Raw genomic sequence first — 18,305 nt, 5'->3', positions numbered from 1 at the left:
CTTCTCTTCCAATCTGGCCAGTGAACGCTGCTGGGCCAGTTCTTGCCTTGTGCCCGAGCCCATGCTATCCTGACCTTGCCCACACAGCTAAGAGGGTGAGAGGATGCGCTCCTCCACCCCCCGCCCCCCAAATTCAAGCCCTACCCCTCTGGTTTCCAGTCACTCCTCCAACCTGCACTCATCGCTCTGAACTTCTCCAGTATTCGTAGCATGTATTCGCAACAATTTATCATTTAATTATATTTTGGTTTGCAATGTTTTTTTCTTTCCATCTTGATCACAGAAGAGGGGGGGGAGAGAATTTGCTAGAACTGAGGAGCCTCCTGGCAGAAAATAGATGCTTCATTTAGAAGACGCCCAGAGCGCTGATCTCGACTGGGAGGGAAGGAAAGTGTGTGTGTGTGTGTGTGTGCGCGCGTATGTGTGTGCACGTGTGTGTGCACGTGTGTGTGCACGTGTGTGTGCGCACGTGTGTGTGTGCGTGTGTGCTGGGGGCAGGGCAGCGCTGATGCTGGTCCGTGGATCTGTTCTCTTTCGCAGTCGCAAGAAAAACCGAGCGTACCGGGATTGTTCGTGGGCACAGGTGGGACCGCCCGGGAATGAACTATTCAGGCGGCGCTTCCACAGGGCAGCGAGGCTCCGCCTGAGCCAGCCGGTCGGGAGCCGCCTGCGCGCTTACGGCTAACGTGACCCCGTCCGTACCGCAGTTACGCGGGCTTCCTGAAGCGGGGAAGCTGCGGGGCGCCTGCTGCCGCGGACCCCCCAGCCCTTCGCCTCCCCCGGCAAAGGCGCAGCGCTTCGCCGCTCCGCCAGGGGGCAGGAGAGGTCACACTGCACAGAATTTAAAAAAAAAAAAAATCCCCAAACTTTTTCCCAAAAACTGTGTTCCTCCTCGAGAACCCGACTCCTCCAGCTGCGGCGTCCCAGGCGCCGGCCCGCCCGCCGCGCCTCCCGCCCCGCGCCCCGCGCCTCGGACCCGCGGCCCCAGCCCCTTTGCCCCGACCCTGTGCCCCGAAGATGAAGGTGTGGCTGCTGCTCGGTCTTCTGCTCGTGCACGAAGCGCTAGAGGATGGTGAGTGACTCAGAGGGGGGGTTACAGGTTGCGCCCCGACTTCAGCCGGGACCCCCCGACCCTCGCCGTCCAGCCAGCTGTGGCTCTAACTCCGGGTCCCCCGGGGCTCGGCGCCGCGCCACCCCCTGCCGCGTGCACCTGCCCCGCCTAGGAGGGTCTCCTTGCCTCCCTCTCTCGCCCCCCTGGCAGCCCCCCGACCCTTAGGTCCCCACCGGGACCCCCCAGCCCCCCGGGGAGCCCTGCGCGGGGAGCCAGCGTCGGCATCCAGCCTGGTCCAGCCCAGTGTCAACGTGTCGGCCGGGGAGGCGCGCGGGGCGGCCGCCTCCTCTCCACCCCCGCCTCCCCTCCGCTCGGGGGGACCTGGGCTCCCCGGGGCGGCCGCCTCCTCTCCGCCCCCGCCTCCCCTCCGCTCGGGGGGGACCTGGGCTCCCCGGGACGGCCGCCTCCCCTCCGCCTCCCCTCTGCTGGGGGGGACCTGGGCTCCCCGGGGCGGCCGCCTCCCCTCCGCCTCCCCTCCGCTCGGGGGGACCTGGGCTCCCCGGGGCGGCCGCCTCCTCTCCACCCCCGCCTCCCCTCCGCTCGGGGGGACCTGGGCTCCCCGGGGCGGCCGCCTCCTCTCCGCCCCCGCCTCCCCTCCGCTCGGGGGACCTGGGCTCCCCGGGGCGGCCGCCTCCCCTCCCCTCTGCCTCCCCTCCGCTCGGGGGGTCCTCGGCTCCCCGGGGCGGCCGCCTCCTCTCCGCCCCCGCCTCCCCTCCGCTCGGGGGACCTGGGCTCCCCGGGGCGGCCGCCTCCCCTCCCCTCTGCCTCCCCTCCGCTCGGGGGGTCCTCGGCTCCCCGGGGCGGCCGCCTCCCCTCCCCTCCGCCTCCCCTCCCCTCCGCCTCCCCTCTGTTGGGGGGGACCTCGGCTCCCCGGGGCGGCCGCCTCCCCTCCGCTCGGGGGGGTCCTCGGCTCCCCGGGGCGGCCGCCTCCCCTCCCCTCCCCTCCGCCTCCCCTCCCCTCCGCCTCCCCTCTGTTGGGGGGGGGGGGCTCGGCTCCCCGGGGCGGCCGCCTCCCCTCCGCTCGGGGGGGACCTGGGCTCCCCGGGGCGGCCGCCTCCCCTCCCCTCTGCCTCCCCTCCGCTCGGGGGGTCCTCGGCTCCCCGGGGCGGCCGCCTCCTCTCCGCCCCCGCCTCCCCTCCGCTCGGGGGACCTGGGCTCCCCGGGGCGGCCGCCTCCCCTCCCCTCTGCCTCCCCTCCGCTCGGGGGGTCCTCGGCTCCCCGGGGCGGCCGCCTCCCCTCCCCTCCGCCTCCCCTCCCCTCCGCCTCCCCTCTGTTGGGGGGGACCTCGGCTCCCCGGGGCGGCCGCCTCCCCTCCGCTCGGGGGGGTCCTCGGCTCCCCGGGGCGGCCGCCTCCCCTCCCCTCCGCCTCCCCTCTGTTGGGGGGGGGGGGCTCGGCTCTCCGGGGCGGCGGCACCCCTGGGCGACTGCTGGTTCTTTTGCAAAACTCCGAGTGCCTCCCCCTCCCATCCTCAGCCCTGTGCCCCTTCCTTTACCATCTAGGGCTGCAGTTCTGCAGGATCCGCCTCAGTCTTAGGCCAGGTCTTACGGATTAGACCTCAAAGCGGATCAAAACCCCACCGCTGTTAATTACACTTCTTACCTGAAAAGATGCGGAAAATGTGTGTTTTTGTACAGCACGTGGGAGGGAGCCGGGTGGCTCTGTACTTTTTCCAACCTGTACCTGTCCTGGGCCCACCCTGTTTTGCAGACTCACAGCAACAGGGCCAGGCTTTATTTTTACGCGTGTGCGAATGTGTTGTTTATGTCGACGCCTATATCCATATTACTGTTAGCATTGAATTGCTTTGCTGGCTCCATTATTTATTCAGTCGGTGTTATTTGTACAGTACCTTTTGCATCTGGCTGCATCCTGGCATCCTGAACCCTCCTTTGGAATTCCCCAGCCACAGCCACAATTTTTGCTTAGTTTTTGGTTGAAAAGCAGCTTTTGTTGTTATGCAACCTCAGGCTGGAGCCAGCTCAACCTGGCTCACATTTGATCCACTACTCGGTCCTGACCAGTTCCTTTCTTTCTCATGAAACTAGAAGTGTTTGCCAAAAAATACCATTCTCATTTGCAAAGTCCAAGATGATTGTGGGACAAGATGAGGATCCTTAAGGCTGGAGTCTTGTTGAATAAAATGTAGGGAGTGTTTCTACTCGGGGTAGCAACAGGTACTCTTTGCCCAGAGAGGAGCTGGCATGTGTTCACGTTGTAAAATGCGATACTAAAGTGCTCCTGGCAGGTCCTTATACGTCTGCTAAAGTGATGCTAAAATTATTTTTCGAATAGGGCAGGAGATGGCCAGACAAAATAATTTCAAATAGCTGACTCGCTTGATTATACAATTCACCCAAGATGCCTGCCTTGGAGGCTCAGGAAACAGCGTCCGCCTCTGCCTCGTGGATTTTTCCCGTCAATACGTGCCCAGATCATGAGAACGATTGCAAACTGCCTGAATCAATTAGCATTAAACGTTTATGAGACAATCAGAGAAAATCGAACATAGACTAAATATCTTATAAGAAATGATTGATACAAAGCACTGTGGCTTTGTTTTCAAAGTATATACTTTAAAATATATAGTATAGGCTATGAATAAAATATTGAACACATAATTAGAAAAGTAAATCTGCCTCGTTAAATTATATAACAGTTTCCCTAACCTATTAAGGATGCTTTTTCTGTTTTGAGTATGGTGTGGCTGGCTGGGGCTGGGAACAGGCCAATGAGAGTGCCAGGCTCTGCTTGGCAGGGTGGGAGATGGTGCATGGCCAACCCAGACACAAGTCCATGACTCAATCTATCCCACTGCCTTTCCATTTCTCTGATCACTTCCAGGAGAGGCATCTAATAGAAAAAAAAGCTTCCCTGAAAACGTGTATTGGGTATACAGCTGCGTTTGCCTGGCCTAGTTCTAAAATGCTTGAAAAGTTTTAGAAGTAATGTTATTTCTCCTTATGAAGAGGAGGCACTGGAAGGGCATTACTCTTGTGGCATGAAAATAGTTAATAAACAGCCTGTGATCCCACTTAGAGTCGCCGTGGCTCCCAGTACCTGATTTTCAGCATTTGTATGGAACACGTGCCACTGTATTTATTGGTTGGTGCTGCTATTTTTGCACTGCGTATAAAATTGCAGGCACTTACTGACTTTTGATAATCTACATATTTTATCCAATGTCAGGAGCAAACGAGGAAGCATAAATATTGATTTGTGCCTGCTGTTTTGTTGCTCTTGATCAATGCTGATTTGATCCTCAGTCTAACGTGGGTTATTTGGGATCCTGTGAAGTTACCTTTCTGGAAGGACTAAAGAGATTCATTATGATGTGAGGGCAATGCAGCCAGATCTCTGTAAGGAGAGCAACACTGACGACTTTATCATTTTTGTGTCTCAATTTATTCCTTAGAAAAAGAGGGTAAAATTTAGTTCAGAACTTCTTACCATGAGAAAAGAATTGTAAAATTTCTCATTGTTGACAAGTGCAAATCATGAAAGTTGTGAAGCATTTAGGATTTTGGCCTGTGTGTTTGACATACAGAATAATCTCTGATCCTTAGAACCAGAAAGGAGAGAAGTTTGAGGGCAAGAGAGAGATTGGGTGTGCCAGGCACGGCAGGGAGAAGCCCTGGGGAGTGATGGCTTTCCCTGCACAAGGGTGTAAAGCCCTGACTTTGTGGCGCTCATGATCTAATGGGAGGGCAGATGAAAAATAAACACGTAAATGAATTTCAGGAAAGAATCAGTAATCAGGGTGTATGAGTTTTCTAGGGCCGCTGCCACAAAGTACCACAAACGGCTGAAGACAACGGAAGTTTATTCTTGCACAGTTCTGGAGGGCACAAGTCAGCAATTAAGGGGGCAGCAGGGCCATGCTCCCTCTGACGCTCTGGGTAGAATCCTTCCTTGGCTTGCAGCTGGATCACTCCAGTCTCTGCCTCTGTGGTCACTTGGCCATCTTCTTCCTGTGTCTTTCTCTGTTCACATGGTGTTTGTTTGTGTGTATGTGTGTCTGTCTGTCTGTCTTCTCTTCATATAAGGACACCAGCATATTGGATTAGAGCTCACCCTAATGAACTCATCCTAACTTGGTTATATCTGCAAAGATCCTATTTCCAAATAAGGCCTCATTCACCAGTACTGGGGGTTAGGGCTTCAATGTATCATTTCAAGAACTCAGTTCACCCCCAAACGCAGGGTGAGAGGAATGGAGAAGGCTGTGGAGGGAGGGAGGGTGCGGTTAGGAGAGGAGAGTCAGAGGCCTGCCTGGAGGGAGGAAGCAAATGCTGCATGTGTCTGAAAGAAGACAGGCCAAGGGCACCCGGGCACAGCAGCTTCCAGGCGGTCAGTGTGGCTGAAGGACCATGAGGTAGGAGGCAGGAAATGGCAAAGCCCTGCAGGGCACAGGAAGACTTGGGGCTTTACTCTAAATTAGATGAAAGTCACGGAGAGTCTCGAGCAGAGGCGTGCCCATGATCTGATTTATGTTTTCAAAGGTCGAAGTGTTAGGGTAGAAGCCAGGAGCCTACATGTGGGGCGTTTTGATTTTTAAATATTTTTTTTTATTGATTTTTAGGGGGAGAGGAAGAGAGAGGGATAGAGAGAGAGAAACATCTATGAGACAGAAACATCATCGATTGGCTGCCTCCCACTCACCCCCGTCTGGGGACAGAGCTCACAACCCAGGCATGTGCCCTGACCAGGAACTGAACCAGTGACCTCTTGGTTCATGGGTTGACACTCAACCACTGAGCAACACTGGCTGGGCATGTGGGGCAGTTTTAATGGTCTAGGTGAAAATGGCTTGGTCCAGGGTGGTCACAGTGGATAGAAGGAAAAGAGTTGAATTCAGGGTCTATTTTGAAGGCAGAGCCTTGAGGATTTGCTACTGGGTTGGACGTGGCTTCGGAGAGAAAGAAGATAATCGTGTGTGACTCTGAGGTTTCTGTTCTGAGAAACTGGGTGATCGAATTGTCATTTACTGATAAAGGGACACTGGGGAAGGAACGTTCTGCAGGGCTTCCAGGGTTCAGCATGGACATGTTGAGCTCGAGCTGCCGGCCAGCTTTCCAAGCGGCAGTGCTGAGTAAGCGATTGGGACCTGGAGTTCAGAGGCAAATCAGGACAGGAACAAGGCAGCTCTCAGCACATAAATGCTGCTGACGCCCGGGGGACCGTGCGAGGCCACTTAGAGGTTGAGTGTCATTAGCGGTGGGGCTTGGATCAGGCAGGAAAACGAAGAAGAGGAAGGGCTGCCAAACACACCGAGAAGGAGCTGTCAGTGGTGTAGGAGAAAATCCCAGACAGTGCCGTGTCCTGGGAGCCAAGCGAATAAGAGGGTTTCAGCGAGAGAGTGATCACTGCCCAATGTGTATAAAAATATCGAATCGTTATGTTGTGCACCTGAAACAAGCATAATACTATATGTGAATGACCTCAATTTTAAAAACGGCAAGAGTGATCAACTCTGTTCTCATGGATATTCTGAGAAATGTTTCAAAGTAAGTTCTTAACTTGGAGTAGAAGTATCTAATTCCTAGAATGGCTATTTTAAGAAAGTGGTACTTTAAGAAACGGTAGGAGGGTAATTTGGAGCGGGATTCTAGAAGGGAGTCGGGAAGGACAGGCTCTCGTCTTTTTACACCTTCATCTCCCTCGTGTCAGTGCTTTCCCACAGGCTCAGCTTTGGTCTTGGAAAAGTCTCTGTGCTCCTTTGGAATGGAAAAGTGAGAGCGAGGCATGGCTCTCAGTTTACACAGCCCCTGAGCTACTCAGCATGTTCATAGTGGGATGGTTTTGATGCTCCTCTCAGGACAAACCTCTGCCCTTAACTGCCCATGGGGAGGAACAGCAAACGGCCACAGGTCTGTGATGTTAATGACTGTTCACGGGTAGCCCTCATCTAGGCAGCTGTCCGGGATTCTCCTAATGAATATGTTTTCTCCTCCAACACAGTTCTAGAGAATCAGAGAGGGAAACAGTCAAGCCACCTTCACTGAGCAAGGGTTCACTGCAGTCCTCAGTTGATGCTGAAGAATCACAGTCCTTTTTCCTGCTTTGTAACATTTATTCATTCATCTTGGAGACAGGGTTTTGCCTGGCATCTCCGCGCTTGGGGAGTTTCATGTGTGCCTTGGAAAAGCATCTCCAGCCCTTCCGGAAAGGTTGTGCTCTCATCCCTAGCATCGGGTTTTGTTTGACTTGGAACTCACTGTCAAAGCCCAGGGCATAGCAAACAAAGAAACCACTCAGACAATGGTGCTGTGTGTGAGATTTGTGCCAGCAGAGTGAAATTGCTACAGTATGTTAATCTCTATGTGAATTGAAAGGCAACCGCATGAACCAGAGAAGGCCTGGACCTGGAGTCAAAGGGTCTGGCTTTTCACTACCTTCTTGGTGACCTGGGGTGAACTACTCGGCCTCTGTGATCTCAATTTTTTGCCTCCATCACACATTTATCATGGAGATCACCATGAGACATTATCATGGGATAAACACAAAACAAGGAGCACCTAGCTGGCACTTCCTGTGGGTCAGGCACTGTTCCCAGGATTTTAAAATATTAAATCACTTATTCCCCACCACAATCCTTGAGATAGCCATTATTACCATATAATTCTCAATTTACAGATGAGGAATCTGAGGCAGAGAGAGGAGAGGCTAAGTAACTTCCAAAGGTCACACAGCTACTAAGTGGTAGCCAGGACCTGAAGTCAGTAATGATATTTAATGTTTTTTTAATTTTACCCACTATTTCTCTATAAAATACAGTGGTCTCAAAAAATGCAGTGGTAATGGACTTCCATTTTTATTTATCTGCAATATAAATTCTTGCATGTTTAGGCCTTTGAGAAATAGTTTACATAGTTAGGCTGAAGAGTCATGTTCTTTAAAAAGTAGACATGGGATTTGGGAGTCACTCAATCCTCGGACTGTCTGGGTGCCTGTGGGACCACCCACCTGACTCTTTAACTTAGTGCTGGACCAACTATATAGCTAGATTGACTGGTGGGCCTGTTTGGTCAAAAGGTTAAATTACTTTGCAGGGATAACAGCACATATTTGGATGCATAATATTCATAATTATGTAATCAAATGTTCCTGAGTAGGGTAACCCAAAGGATCTGGTAGCTTATAAGTCAGACAAGTTGTGCTGGCTGCCTGAATTCTATAGCATTTTACAGACCATTGTTATTTTTGATAGCTTGAATTCTTGCCATGTGATAAAGGAAGTACAGAGTATTAGACATCAATACAGAGTCCATGAGTCTCATAGGTGTAGTATGACTAAAAGGCACAGATGACTTGACATCATCATAGAAGACTTATTTTCTACCTTCAGAAAAATACTGTGATTTTTACTCTGTTGCAAAACACAGGCTCATGCTTTTAGTCAGTGCTGTTGGATTAGGGTACTTGTGTTGGTCTGACATGTTCTCAATGATTACAATGCTTCTCCTTCTGGGAAGCTGGGCAAGTGTGTGCACGTGTGCCACTCCCACCCCCTCGGACATTAGATCCCCAGGAGTAAATAAACCACACGTGCAGGGCCAGGGAAAGTCTTGGTAAATGGCAAGTTCAACAGCAGGTCCTGGGGACTCTCCTTGTAGACTGGGCTCAAGAACACAGCTCTGCCCCCTGAAGGGACTAAGAAAGTTCAGGAGAGCTTGTAGGAACCAGCATAGAAGGGCCCCGGGCCTAGGGAAGGAAGCAAGGTCACAGCTGGACCCAAAGTCATGGAACAGAGAGCAGGGCTCAGGGACAAGGCACCCAAGCCCAGTCAAGGCATCATACCGAGGAGATGATATTAATATTAACATAGGATTGAGTCCAGAGCATGGGCTAGGCTGAACTAAACATGGAGGCTAAATAGCTCCTATTTCAAAAGGCAAAAGGCAACATGCAAAGGAAGCCAAGTTCATCATTACACAGTTGAGTCCAGATCAGTTGATTTTTTGGTACAAATCATAAGGATATGGCTCCATGAATGCTTGCAGGGTGCCCACACCCATGTACCAGCTCAGATCAAGACAAGACGTTCCTGGCAATGCCCCTCGTGTCCCTTTCTGGTAGTCCCCACCCCTCCAAGGAAACCACTGACTTCTGACCTCTGAGATTCAAACCTGAGATTTCTAAACAATCAAGTTCCTGATATTTATAAATCATTTCTGCCATCCTTTGAGAAATTGGATCCAGCAGCCCTGGCTGTGCGCTCCCTGGAGGGAGAGCCAGCTGAAGTAAGAGCAGATGTTCCTTCAGAGGCCGTGGCCTCTCCCACCCACCTGACTCACCTTGTTTTGTTACTCACTTGGCCCACTGGCAGAAGAGCTTGTAACACTTGTCTTTTTCCATCCCTTGCTCCCAATTTCAATGTCTTTGTAATTTGACCACCCCAAACCTTTTGTACACCCAGGAAGTATTGGATAAATACGTACATTAAAAAGAAAAAAAAGAGCACTAACTGGTTTGGCTCAGTGGGTAGAGCACTGGCCTGCGGACTGAAGGGTCCCGGGTTTTATTCCGGCCAAGGGCATGTACCTTGGTTGCAGGCTCAAGGCAACCAATTGATGTGTCTCTCTCACATCAATGTTTCTCTCTCTCTCTCTCTTTCCCTTCCACTCTCTCTGAAAAGCAATGGAAAAAATATCCATGTATGAGGATTTGAAAACAGTAGATTCCGACTGAACAATGATAACCCTGCAATGGCAAAGGTAGGCAAGGCCTGTGAGTGGCTTCCGCTCTTCCATTCCACGTGGCCCCTAGAGATTGTGAGACAGAGTGTGAATTACAAGGAAAAACATTCTCATTTCCTAAGTGGGGATTTTAGGTCACACATGAAATATGTCTTGAATAAAATCTTTGAAGCTGAAATATATTCCTTTTTGGTCGTTGTTTTAAAACTAAATAATGAACCAAGGAAATAGTGATTATTACTGAAAATACTTTTGACGTAGCAGGAGAGGGGTATTAAAAGTGACCTGTTCTGGGTGGTGAATACTCTGGGTGTGTTACTCCTATAGCCCATTGCTCTCTCCTCGCTTTTGTCTTAGTTACTGGCCAACACCCTCCCAAGAACAAGCGCCCAAAGGAGCCCGGAGAGAACAGAATCAAGCCCGCCAACAAAAAGGTGAAGCCCAAGATTCCTAAAGCAAAGGACAGGGACTCGGCCGACTCGCCGCCCAAGAGTCAGTCTATAATGATGCAGATGACCGATGCAGGTCGCTTCCAGAAACCCGCCGCCACCCTGAGTCTGGCGGCTGGGCAGACCCTCGAGCTTCGATGTAAAGGGAATAAAATTGGATGGAGCTACCCCGCGTACCTGGACACCTTCAAGGACTCCCGTCTCAGGTAAGACTAACACGCACACACACATGTTGGGTCAAGGGTTTGGTTTCGTTCCCTCACTAAATAGTGTGAGGTGTTGTTACTGACATCTACCATTTCACTTTAACACCTTGTAAAAATGGAAGCTCACTGGGCAAAAGCCATCGATTTTATTTCTTTGAGCAGTTAAAAAAATTATTGCAAATCCTATCAATGTTGGTTAAAACAGTGAAATTGTATAGGAAGCCATATGACAAATAATTGAAACTGTGTTACATAGAGATAGATATTTAAAATAATGTAAAAATAATGGATCCACTGCTTCATGTTATTTTTGAAGTCACCATAATGGAAACCGAAATGACCTTCCTATGAGCAGTATGACCCTGCATATTCAAAACAGAGTCATATATCTGCACAAACTCCACCTCCCCCAAGGATGTCACCATCCACTCAGTTACTCAGCCAGAAACCTGGGGAGCATCCTTGCCTTGCCCCTTTCCCCTAACTCCCCACATCCAGTCAACTACCAAGTTCAGTCAGTTCAGCTTCCTCAGAACCATAAGCCTGTCCTCTTTCCATCGGGGTCACTGCCCCAGTCCCGGCTGGTATCGTCCCCCCTCACCAGCACCGCAGTGACCGCGCCCAGGTGTGCCCCCTCCAGCCTCCTCACTGCAGCTGAAGTGATGTCTGAAAACTGCTCATCTGATCATGTCACCCCCTTCTTATCACCTGGTGGGTTTCCACTGGGGATGAAGTCCAACTTCCTCACTGACTGCTGAGACCCTCCCTGATCGCAGCCTCTCTCGAGTCACCTCTCATCTCTAGATTAGTGTTTCTACTTTCGTTGGCTGGGCTCCTGTGACATCGCCAAGTGCTTCAAGCTCTCAGGGCCTTAAAACTTGCCTGGACCTACTCTTGGCCCCTGTTCACCTGGCTAAGTTCAGCCTCAGAGTCACTTTCTCTGGGAAGCGTGTGTCAGGCCCCCCTCTTCTCCCCTCCCCCCTCCCCCATCTGTGTTTTTCAGTGGGACTTAACTCTGTGCTTGGCATTTAGCTTTATCTATTGAATGACTGAATGACTACCTTTCCCCCCTTCTTTCCCACACATATACACCTTGGAGAATAAATGAATTAAAATATATGTATAAGTAATGCCTCTCTATCTGACCTCTGGTGTTCAGACCGCTTTCATATTTTATTCTGAAGATACCCTTCTGGCTTCATGGATTTTCTTAAGGGCTGTTAGGTTGGCTGAGGAGTGGCTGGTGAGTGAATGAAAGAGCTTTTCCTATTTTAATCTCCACGCTTGAAATGAGCGTGTGTGTGTGCATGCACGTGTGCTCGCAGGTCCCCTGCTTGGAACAAATCTGGAACTGTTTATTCCCATAAGCTTTTTAAATGTCTTAATGTACCAAAGTCAAGATTTACACACTTTTTGAAAAAGCCAGAATGAAGCTGTTTTAAATTATTCCGAACATTTAGTCTTTGACTTATACAAAGTATCCTAAACCTAGGTGATTTGGCCCTTAAAGATTTAATATTTTCTAGGAGTCTTTCCAAAGCTGGGTTAGCCAAAATATGTTTGAGAATATCTTAAGGACTCAAAGTAAGGTGAACATGAATCTGAATTGAAAAGAAATATCCAGTAGCTGAAAAAGCCAGTTTCAACTTAACATTAAATAGTATTCATTCAAAGCACAGTTAGGGCTTTATAAGAAAGTAAAGACAGATGTGGCCCTAGGACCTCACACAAAAATGTGAAAAATGTGAAAAGCATCTAGTCATAACTCTATATCAAACAACAACAAGAGAAATCACGGTTTATTTGACACCAGAGATTCAACGAATCGACTCTTGACCTCTTTCCCAGAACGTGGGGCCTTCGGGCAGAAGAGAAGCATTCATCCCATGTTTGCTTTTCCCGGGGAATGAGTTCTTTCCATCCTTCTGACAGCTTTGGGGTTGGAAGCTCCCCAGGTACACTTCCAACAAAACCTGGCAGTTCTCGGCAATTTTGGTGGGTTTCTGCAACGAAGTTCTCATGCTACCATATTTGTCCAAATTTAATCCTCTGGCCAGAAGAGGGAGCCTGTTATGGAACAGATAGGTCAGGCTGATGCACAGCTAGATTTGAATCCTGTCTGTACCACTAACCAGCAAAGTGGCCTTTGATCAGTAATTTCCCTAGAACGCAATGTCCTCATCTGGAACATGGAGGTAATATTACCTATGGTAAGTGCTGCCTGGCCCGTGGTAAATGTTCCATAAATTATAGCCAGTTGTTACTAGGCAACGCATATTTCTCAAGCACAGTGGTCCAACTGATCTTTTGGGACATTTCATTCTGACCAGGACTCGCATGAATCAGGGAATTGTGCACAGCCGTGTGGCTTCTAATATAGAGGATCCAAGCAAGTTTGTACACTTCTCTCCCACTTTCGTTTAATTGATCGATTCTTTGTGATCTTCCCCCATGAAAGTGTAAGCCCCACGGGGGCGAATACCACATCTGTTTTGTTCATTGTCAGGTTCCTAGCATCTGGGACAGTGCCTGGCACATACCAGAACTCAGGAAATGTTTTCCTGGTTTCCCAGGTTTTTCGTGATCGTGTCAGAAGTCATTTCCTGGTCACTCGTGCACTCATTCATTCAACATTTAAAGATAATTACACTCAGTGACGATGTTCATTGGAAAGTATGGATGCATTTTATATCTTGGGCGCTGTGTCACCTGGATTCATCCCTATTATCTCAGTCTGTTGTTGCTTGGCCTCATGAGGCCATTACTCAGTTAACCCTCTTTACCCATCCTGACCCCTTCTGTCTTCACTTCTCTCCCTCCCTTTTTCTCAGGCTCATTTCTACTAAACTCTTGAACACATCTTAAGTAAGTTATTTTGCCCCGTTTCCCTCCCTCCCATTTGGAAATTTCCAGCCCCGAACGAACCTGTTTACCTACTTTCTCTTGTCGCACATGGACACTGAGTGCTGCTGAGGAAACCATACAATGGGCCCAGTGGGTGCCATTAGTTTGTGGTCATCTCCCTTGTGCCTGGCACAGCTGAAGACATTTCTCTAGCGAGCTCACTGTTTTCCTCTTCTTAAATCTCTGATCGCCATCGCTCTCACTTTCAGCTAATAAAATCATCACCTAATTTATTGAGAAATTCGTCCCCTAGAATGGCCTTAACTTCCTCCTATCGCATCTTTCTTCCCTGCTCTCCCAATTCCTGTGGACAAAGAGTTTGTCCCCTTGACCGAGGCCAGAGCTTCACCTGTGTCCTGGATCTTGTCCTTACAAGCTTCCTCAGGAACCTAAAGTCATCAGTTATTGCCTTCCTGTTCTGGCTCGTCACCCGCCCCTTCTCGATGGGATTCTTTCCATAAATCTCCATGTCGTGAAATCCTGGCTTGGTTCCCATGTACCGTCCGGCCACCCTCCTCTGTCTTCCGATCTTCACAGCCAGACCCCTTGGAGGAGTCTCTCTCTACATTCACGTCTCCACTTTCCTCTCCTAGCCACTCCTGAACTGTGCCCGATGCCTGTCCCCGGCTCCACATGCATTTATCACCAAGGCCAGGGTCACTAAATCCAGAGTTCGCTTTCCAGTTCCCTTACGGCTGCTCCCGCAGGTCCATCCACAGAAGGGAGCACCCTCCTCTTGGCGCACACAATGCCATACTTGGGTTTTCTTTCTGCCTCACGGGCCCCTCCTGCAGTGCCCTTCCCCAGCTTCGCATCCTCTGATGTTCCAGGTAATAAATGTCAGTTCTGTGCCCTCTTCTCCTCTTGCGGCCTGCTGCCAGATGCCCTTCACTTATTGTACGTTAGATTAAATATTTCTTCTAAACTCCAGACTGAACTCTCCAACTGCCTGCTCAACTGCCTGGATCTTTCAGGAGCCTTTCTTTAAATGAAACCGTCTAAAACTGAGCTCATGACCCTCCTGCACACCTGGCCGTCCTCCTGTGTCTCTTAGTTTATGAATGGCACTAATTCTATCCAGCTGCCCTTGGCCTGAGGCCTGGGAACCTTGGACACTTCCCTTTTACTTCCAGTCAGCCCCCATGCCCTAATGGTGCTGGTATTTAATTATTTCTTGAATCTCCCCACTTCTTTCCACCACAGCAGCAATAACCCTCATCTCTAGCTTACAACAATAATCACGTAACTGGGCTCTCCGCACCTGAACCTGAACCTGACCTCAGCCCTCCACAGAGCAGTCAGATCTTTCACGAAAGTGCATCTGGTCCTGCCATTTTCTGCTTCAAGCTCTCCAGGAGTGCCATTCTCTGCTCTTAGAATAAAGCTGAAACTCCTAACATGGCCCACGAGGCCATGCATAGTCCAGCCCCCGCCTTTTGCCTTTCGCCCCATTTCATTTCACTCTCTCTTGTCTGCCCTCCAGGCTCTGTGGACTCTTTCTGATCCCCAGATGTGTCAAACTCCTTCCTGCCTGGGGCCTTGGCCCTATCGGGTAACGCTCATGCTGGAATAACTGCTCTCCACCCTGCAGATCCAAGCCTGTCACATCCTTAGGCAGATCCCTTGCTCTCAGACCCCACTTCTACTGGCCCAGTTTTACTCCCTCATTGCGCACGAGTCATCAATGGTGGAATCTCCGTTTCCTGGCTCTTTGATGTCTGTGTCCCTGGCCAGGCTGTAAGCTCAGCAGAGACGATGTCTGTTTACTCACCGGTGCTCACCCAGCACCCAGCGCAGGTCCTGCCACACTGCAGGCTCTCCGCAGGTATTTCAGTGAGAAGATGGTGCTGGGGCTCTGAGCTTGCAGTGGGTCTGAAGTCAGGCCCCTGTGATCATGAGACCTGCGACTCTGGGAACAAGCTCAGTGGACTCTGGAGATGAAAGGGGTCTTAATGGTCATCATGCTTAAGCCCCTCTTTCTAACAAATGAGGAAACTGAGACTCATAGAGGATAGATGACTGGCTGGTCCAGGTGACATACTGGTGAGTGAGAGCATGTGTCCTAAACTCCGCCCTTCTGCTTCCCAGCGTAGAGCTGTCACCCTGCTCAGGTGCTCCGAGTATGGCTAGTGGCATCCGTGTAGGCTGAAGAACACGTGTGGCTTAATGAAGGTAGTAGCTTCAGGGAAGATAGATTTGTTGTCTACTTTTTTTTTTCCCTTTTGTTCCGTGGGTACCAGTCTAACAAATCTGATTTCTAAAGTTAAGGTTCAAAACAGAAATAAAATTCTTTTCCAGAAATGGTGCATTGGAAATGGTTGAAATTTCATTGATTTCAGATGTTTTGGACACTAGATGTTAAAATATTACCTGGGGCTATTGAGAAAGGGGAGCTCTGATAGAAGGCCATCAATGATCCACCACCCTAGAAAGAGGACTCTGGCCACCCCGAGGACGGAGCCAGGTGATGAGTGCTTCCTGGGTCTTCCAGCCTCCTATTCTGTGATGCTTTCTTCCTTCCCCTTGGCAAACCCCTGTCGTTAGAAGTCCACTAGATGGCAGGTTTCAGCCGTGTTACAGCTGTCTTCCTTTCACACATTTCAAATGAGAACAGATTGGGTAAAATAATGTGGTTCTTTCAGCCTCTTAGCCCACTCAGTGGTCATAGCTTAAAGTTATATTTTAAGCGGTATAGAATTCAGCTTCCCAACAAACAAAAAAGGCATGGGCATGTGTGAGTCACAGGCTCTGGGTCCTACTCAGTCTGCCCAGGGCACCAGGCCCGTTGAACAGCTTAGCTGGTTCCTCAGCCGCTAACAGTAACATATTTTCAGATGCTTAAAAATGGATTCAGATTTTAATTCCACACTCAGCATATCCCAATCACATAGATCCCCATTCTCTTTTGAGGCCAGAAAAGAGAGAGAATGTTTTTCTGACAATAGTTGTTAGCATTTATTTTTTTCTATATTACCGTTCATTGACTGTTTACTGACTCCCCTGCCCCTCTCCTTTCTGTTCTGCCCCTCTGCTTCCATCTCCCTGCCCTCCTTAATTTATGTTGTTCCTCTTTTCCAACAAGTTTTTTTAGCATCTCCAGTGTTCACAGTCCTGTGCTAGGTGGATGTTGGAGATCCGATAGGGAGCAAGACAGACACGACCTCAGCAGCCATAGAGCTTTTATTCTTATGGGAAGACGGACTATTTAAGAAGCAATATTAAGGCTTAGCTGTGTGAGTGCCTTGGTGGCGGAAGTACAGGGTCAGGGTGCAAAAATCAAGCTAATGTCTGAAGGCTGAGAGTAAACCAGGTAAAGAAGGGGATGGGGGAAGAATGCAAGACAATTCCAGAAGGAGGGAACAGCTTGAGGAGCTGCATAGAGCTGAGAAACGGCAGAGCACCTGGAGCACTGAGGGTGTGTGAGGGAGATGGGCTGGCCCAAGGCTGGCGGGGAGAAAGGAGGTGACCAGGTAGAGATGATGCTGGATGTAAGCTGGGGTCAGGCCGTGGGGGGCCCTGTCAACCATCATGAGGAACTTAGAGTGAAATCTAAGGGCAATTGTGAGTCACTGATTTGAAGCCTCTATGAGGAGACAAACATAGGAAGCACAGAGGTACTTACACCACAGTGCGAGGGTTTTACTTCTCACGGCCTCTAGGAGAGAGACAGTGTCCCTCCCAGTCTCAGGTGTACCCAGTCTCTCTCCCTCCCTGTGTCCCACCCCCGATTTCCCCAAGCTGGGGTCTATAAACATATTCTTGGACCTAAGTTTCTTTGCAATATATTTTTTTAAATTTTGCTCTTATTTTGTTGATAATGTAGAAAACATTAATAGAAGAATATTCTGGACCATCTGATCAGCCTCTCTGCTGGGCCATCAGCATGATCCATGTCCGTCTTCCCTGGAAACATTTTGTTTATTCAGTCGCATCATAACACACTTCCAGAGTTTACAGCAGGCGGTTCTTGGCACGATGCTGAGCCAGGGAAGAAAGTAGGGAGAAACTCCCCGAGTAAGCGGCCTGGCCGGTGGCTTCAGCGTAAATCACGGCTGCGTGAGACGGGGCCATGCGGGAGATGTAAGCGAGGCTGTTCGTTAGCAACGTCCCAGATGTGAAACAGGCCAAGAAGGCGGGCTCTGGCCGAGCAGACCCGGGCCCAGGCGTTGTCCCTCAGGATGCTCCTGTGATGTCTGTCGGATGTTAGCATTTTCAGCCCAGCACTGTGAGTTCAGAGTGGGTGGGGTGCAGGAGGCCTTTGATGGCTGGTTCCTCTGAAAACAATAAATAGCTTCTGGAGGGAAGGGCGGGCGTCTGCCTTCCCACCGGCCACAGTTGGCAACAGCCGCCTCCACCCCCAGACAACACAAAGGGCGGGTGGGCCAGGAGGCAGACGGCGGCTCCAGGCCAGTCCAGCCCAGTGTCCCAGCATGGGGGGGGGGGAGTGCTCTGGGACCCTTTGAAAAGAAAAAGAGAATGCTATTGTTTATAAAAGAAGAATCCCTCTATTGAGCAAAGTCTATATAGACTTTGGTAAATATTGTCGATCATACTCTGGTATTATACTGAGGAAGATGTCTTTTTTTCCAATTTATTTTGGTCAAATATCTATAACATAAAATTGGCCATTTTAACCATTTTTAAGTGTACAGTTCAGTGGTGGTAAGTATGTTCACATTGTTGTACAAGTGTCTTTTTCATTCAAACTCATTTCCCTTCAAAGTTCGTTTTACTTTCTTTTCTGAGCAGAACAAATAAAGACAATGAGTTTCCATGAAAATCCTGGCCCTCTCCCTTTGCTTCCATCCTTCCCTGGAGGTGCCCTTGGGGTCCAATTTGCATTGGGATATCAAAAGCAGCAGCCAAACTTTGATATTTAGCGTCAGATGAATTTCTACCCCATAGCACAGTCGAATTAAAAATAAATAACTTATCCTG

At 49.9% G+C, this 18,305-nt stretch overlaps 1 protein-coding gene across 1 annotated transcript in view; it reads left to right on the top strand.

The window, feature by feature from the left end:
• The first annotated feature begins 633 nt into the window (after positions 1-633).
• Positions 634-18,305, top strand: part of PDGFRL (platelet derived growth factor receptor like) — a 36,258-nt gene continuing 18,586 nt past the window's right edge. The window contains exons 1-2 of the mRNA XM_081130166.1: positions 634-1,072; positions 10,166-10,463. Coding sequence (XP_080986292.1) covers positions 1,018-1,072; positions 10,166-10,463 — 353 coding nt within the window. The 5' untranslated portion in view covers positions 634-1,017. The remainder of the gene's footprint in view (positions 1,073-10,165; positions 10,464-18,305) is intronic.

This window comes from Miniopterus schreibersii (genome assembly GCF_964146895.1).
Source record: "Miniopterus schreibersii genome assembly, chromosome: 2".
Lineage (NCBI taxonomy): Eukaryota > Metazoa > Chordata > Mammalia > Chiroptera > Miniopteridae > Miniopterus > Miniopterus schreibersii.
The sequence above is the reverse complement of the archived record's forward strand: the minus strand, read 5'-3'. Positions and strand labels throughout refer to the sequence as shown.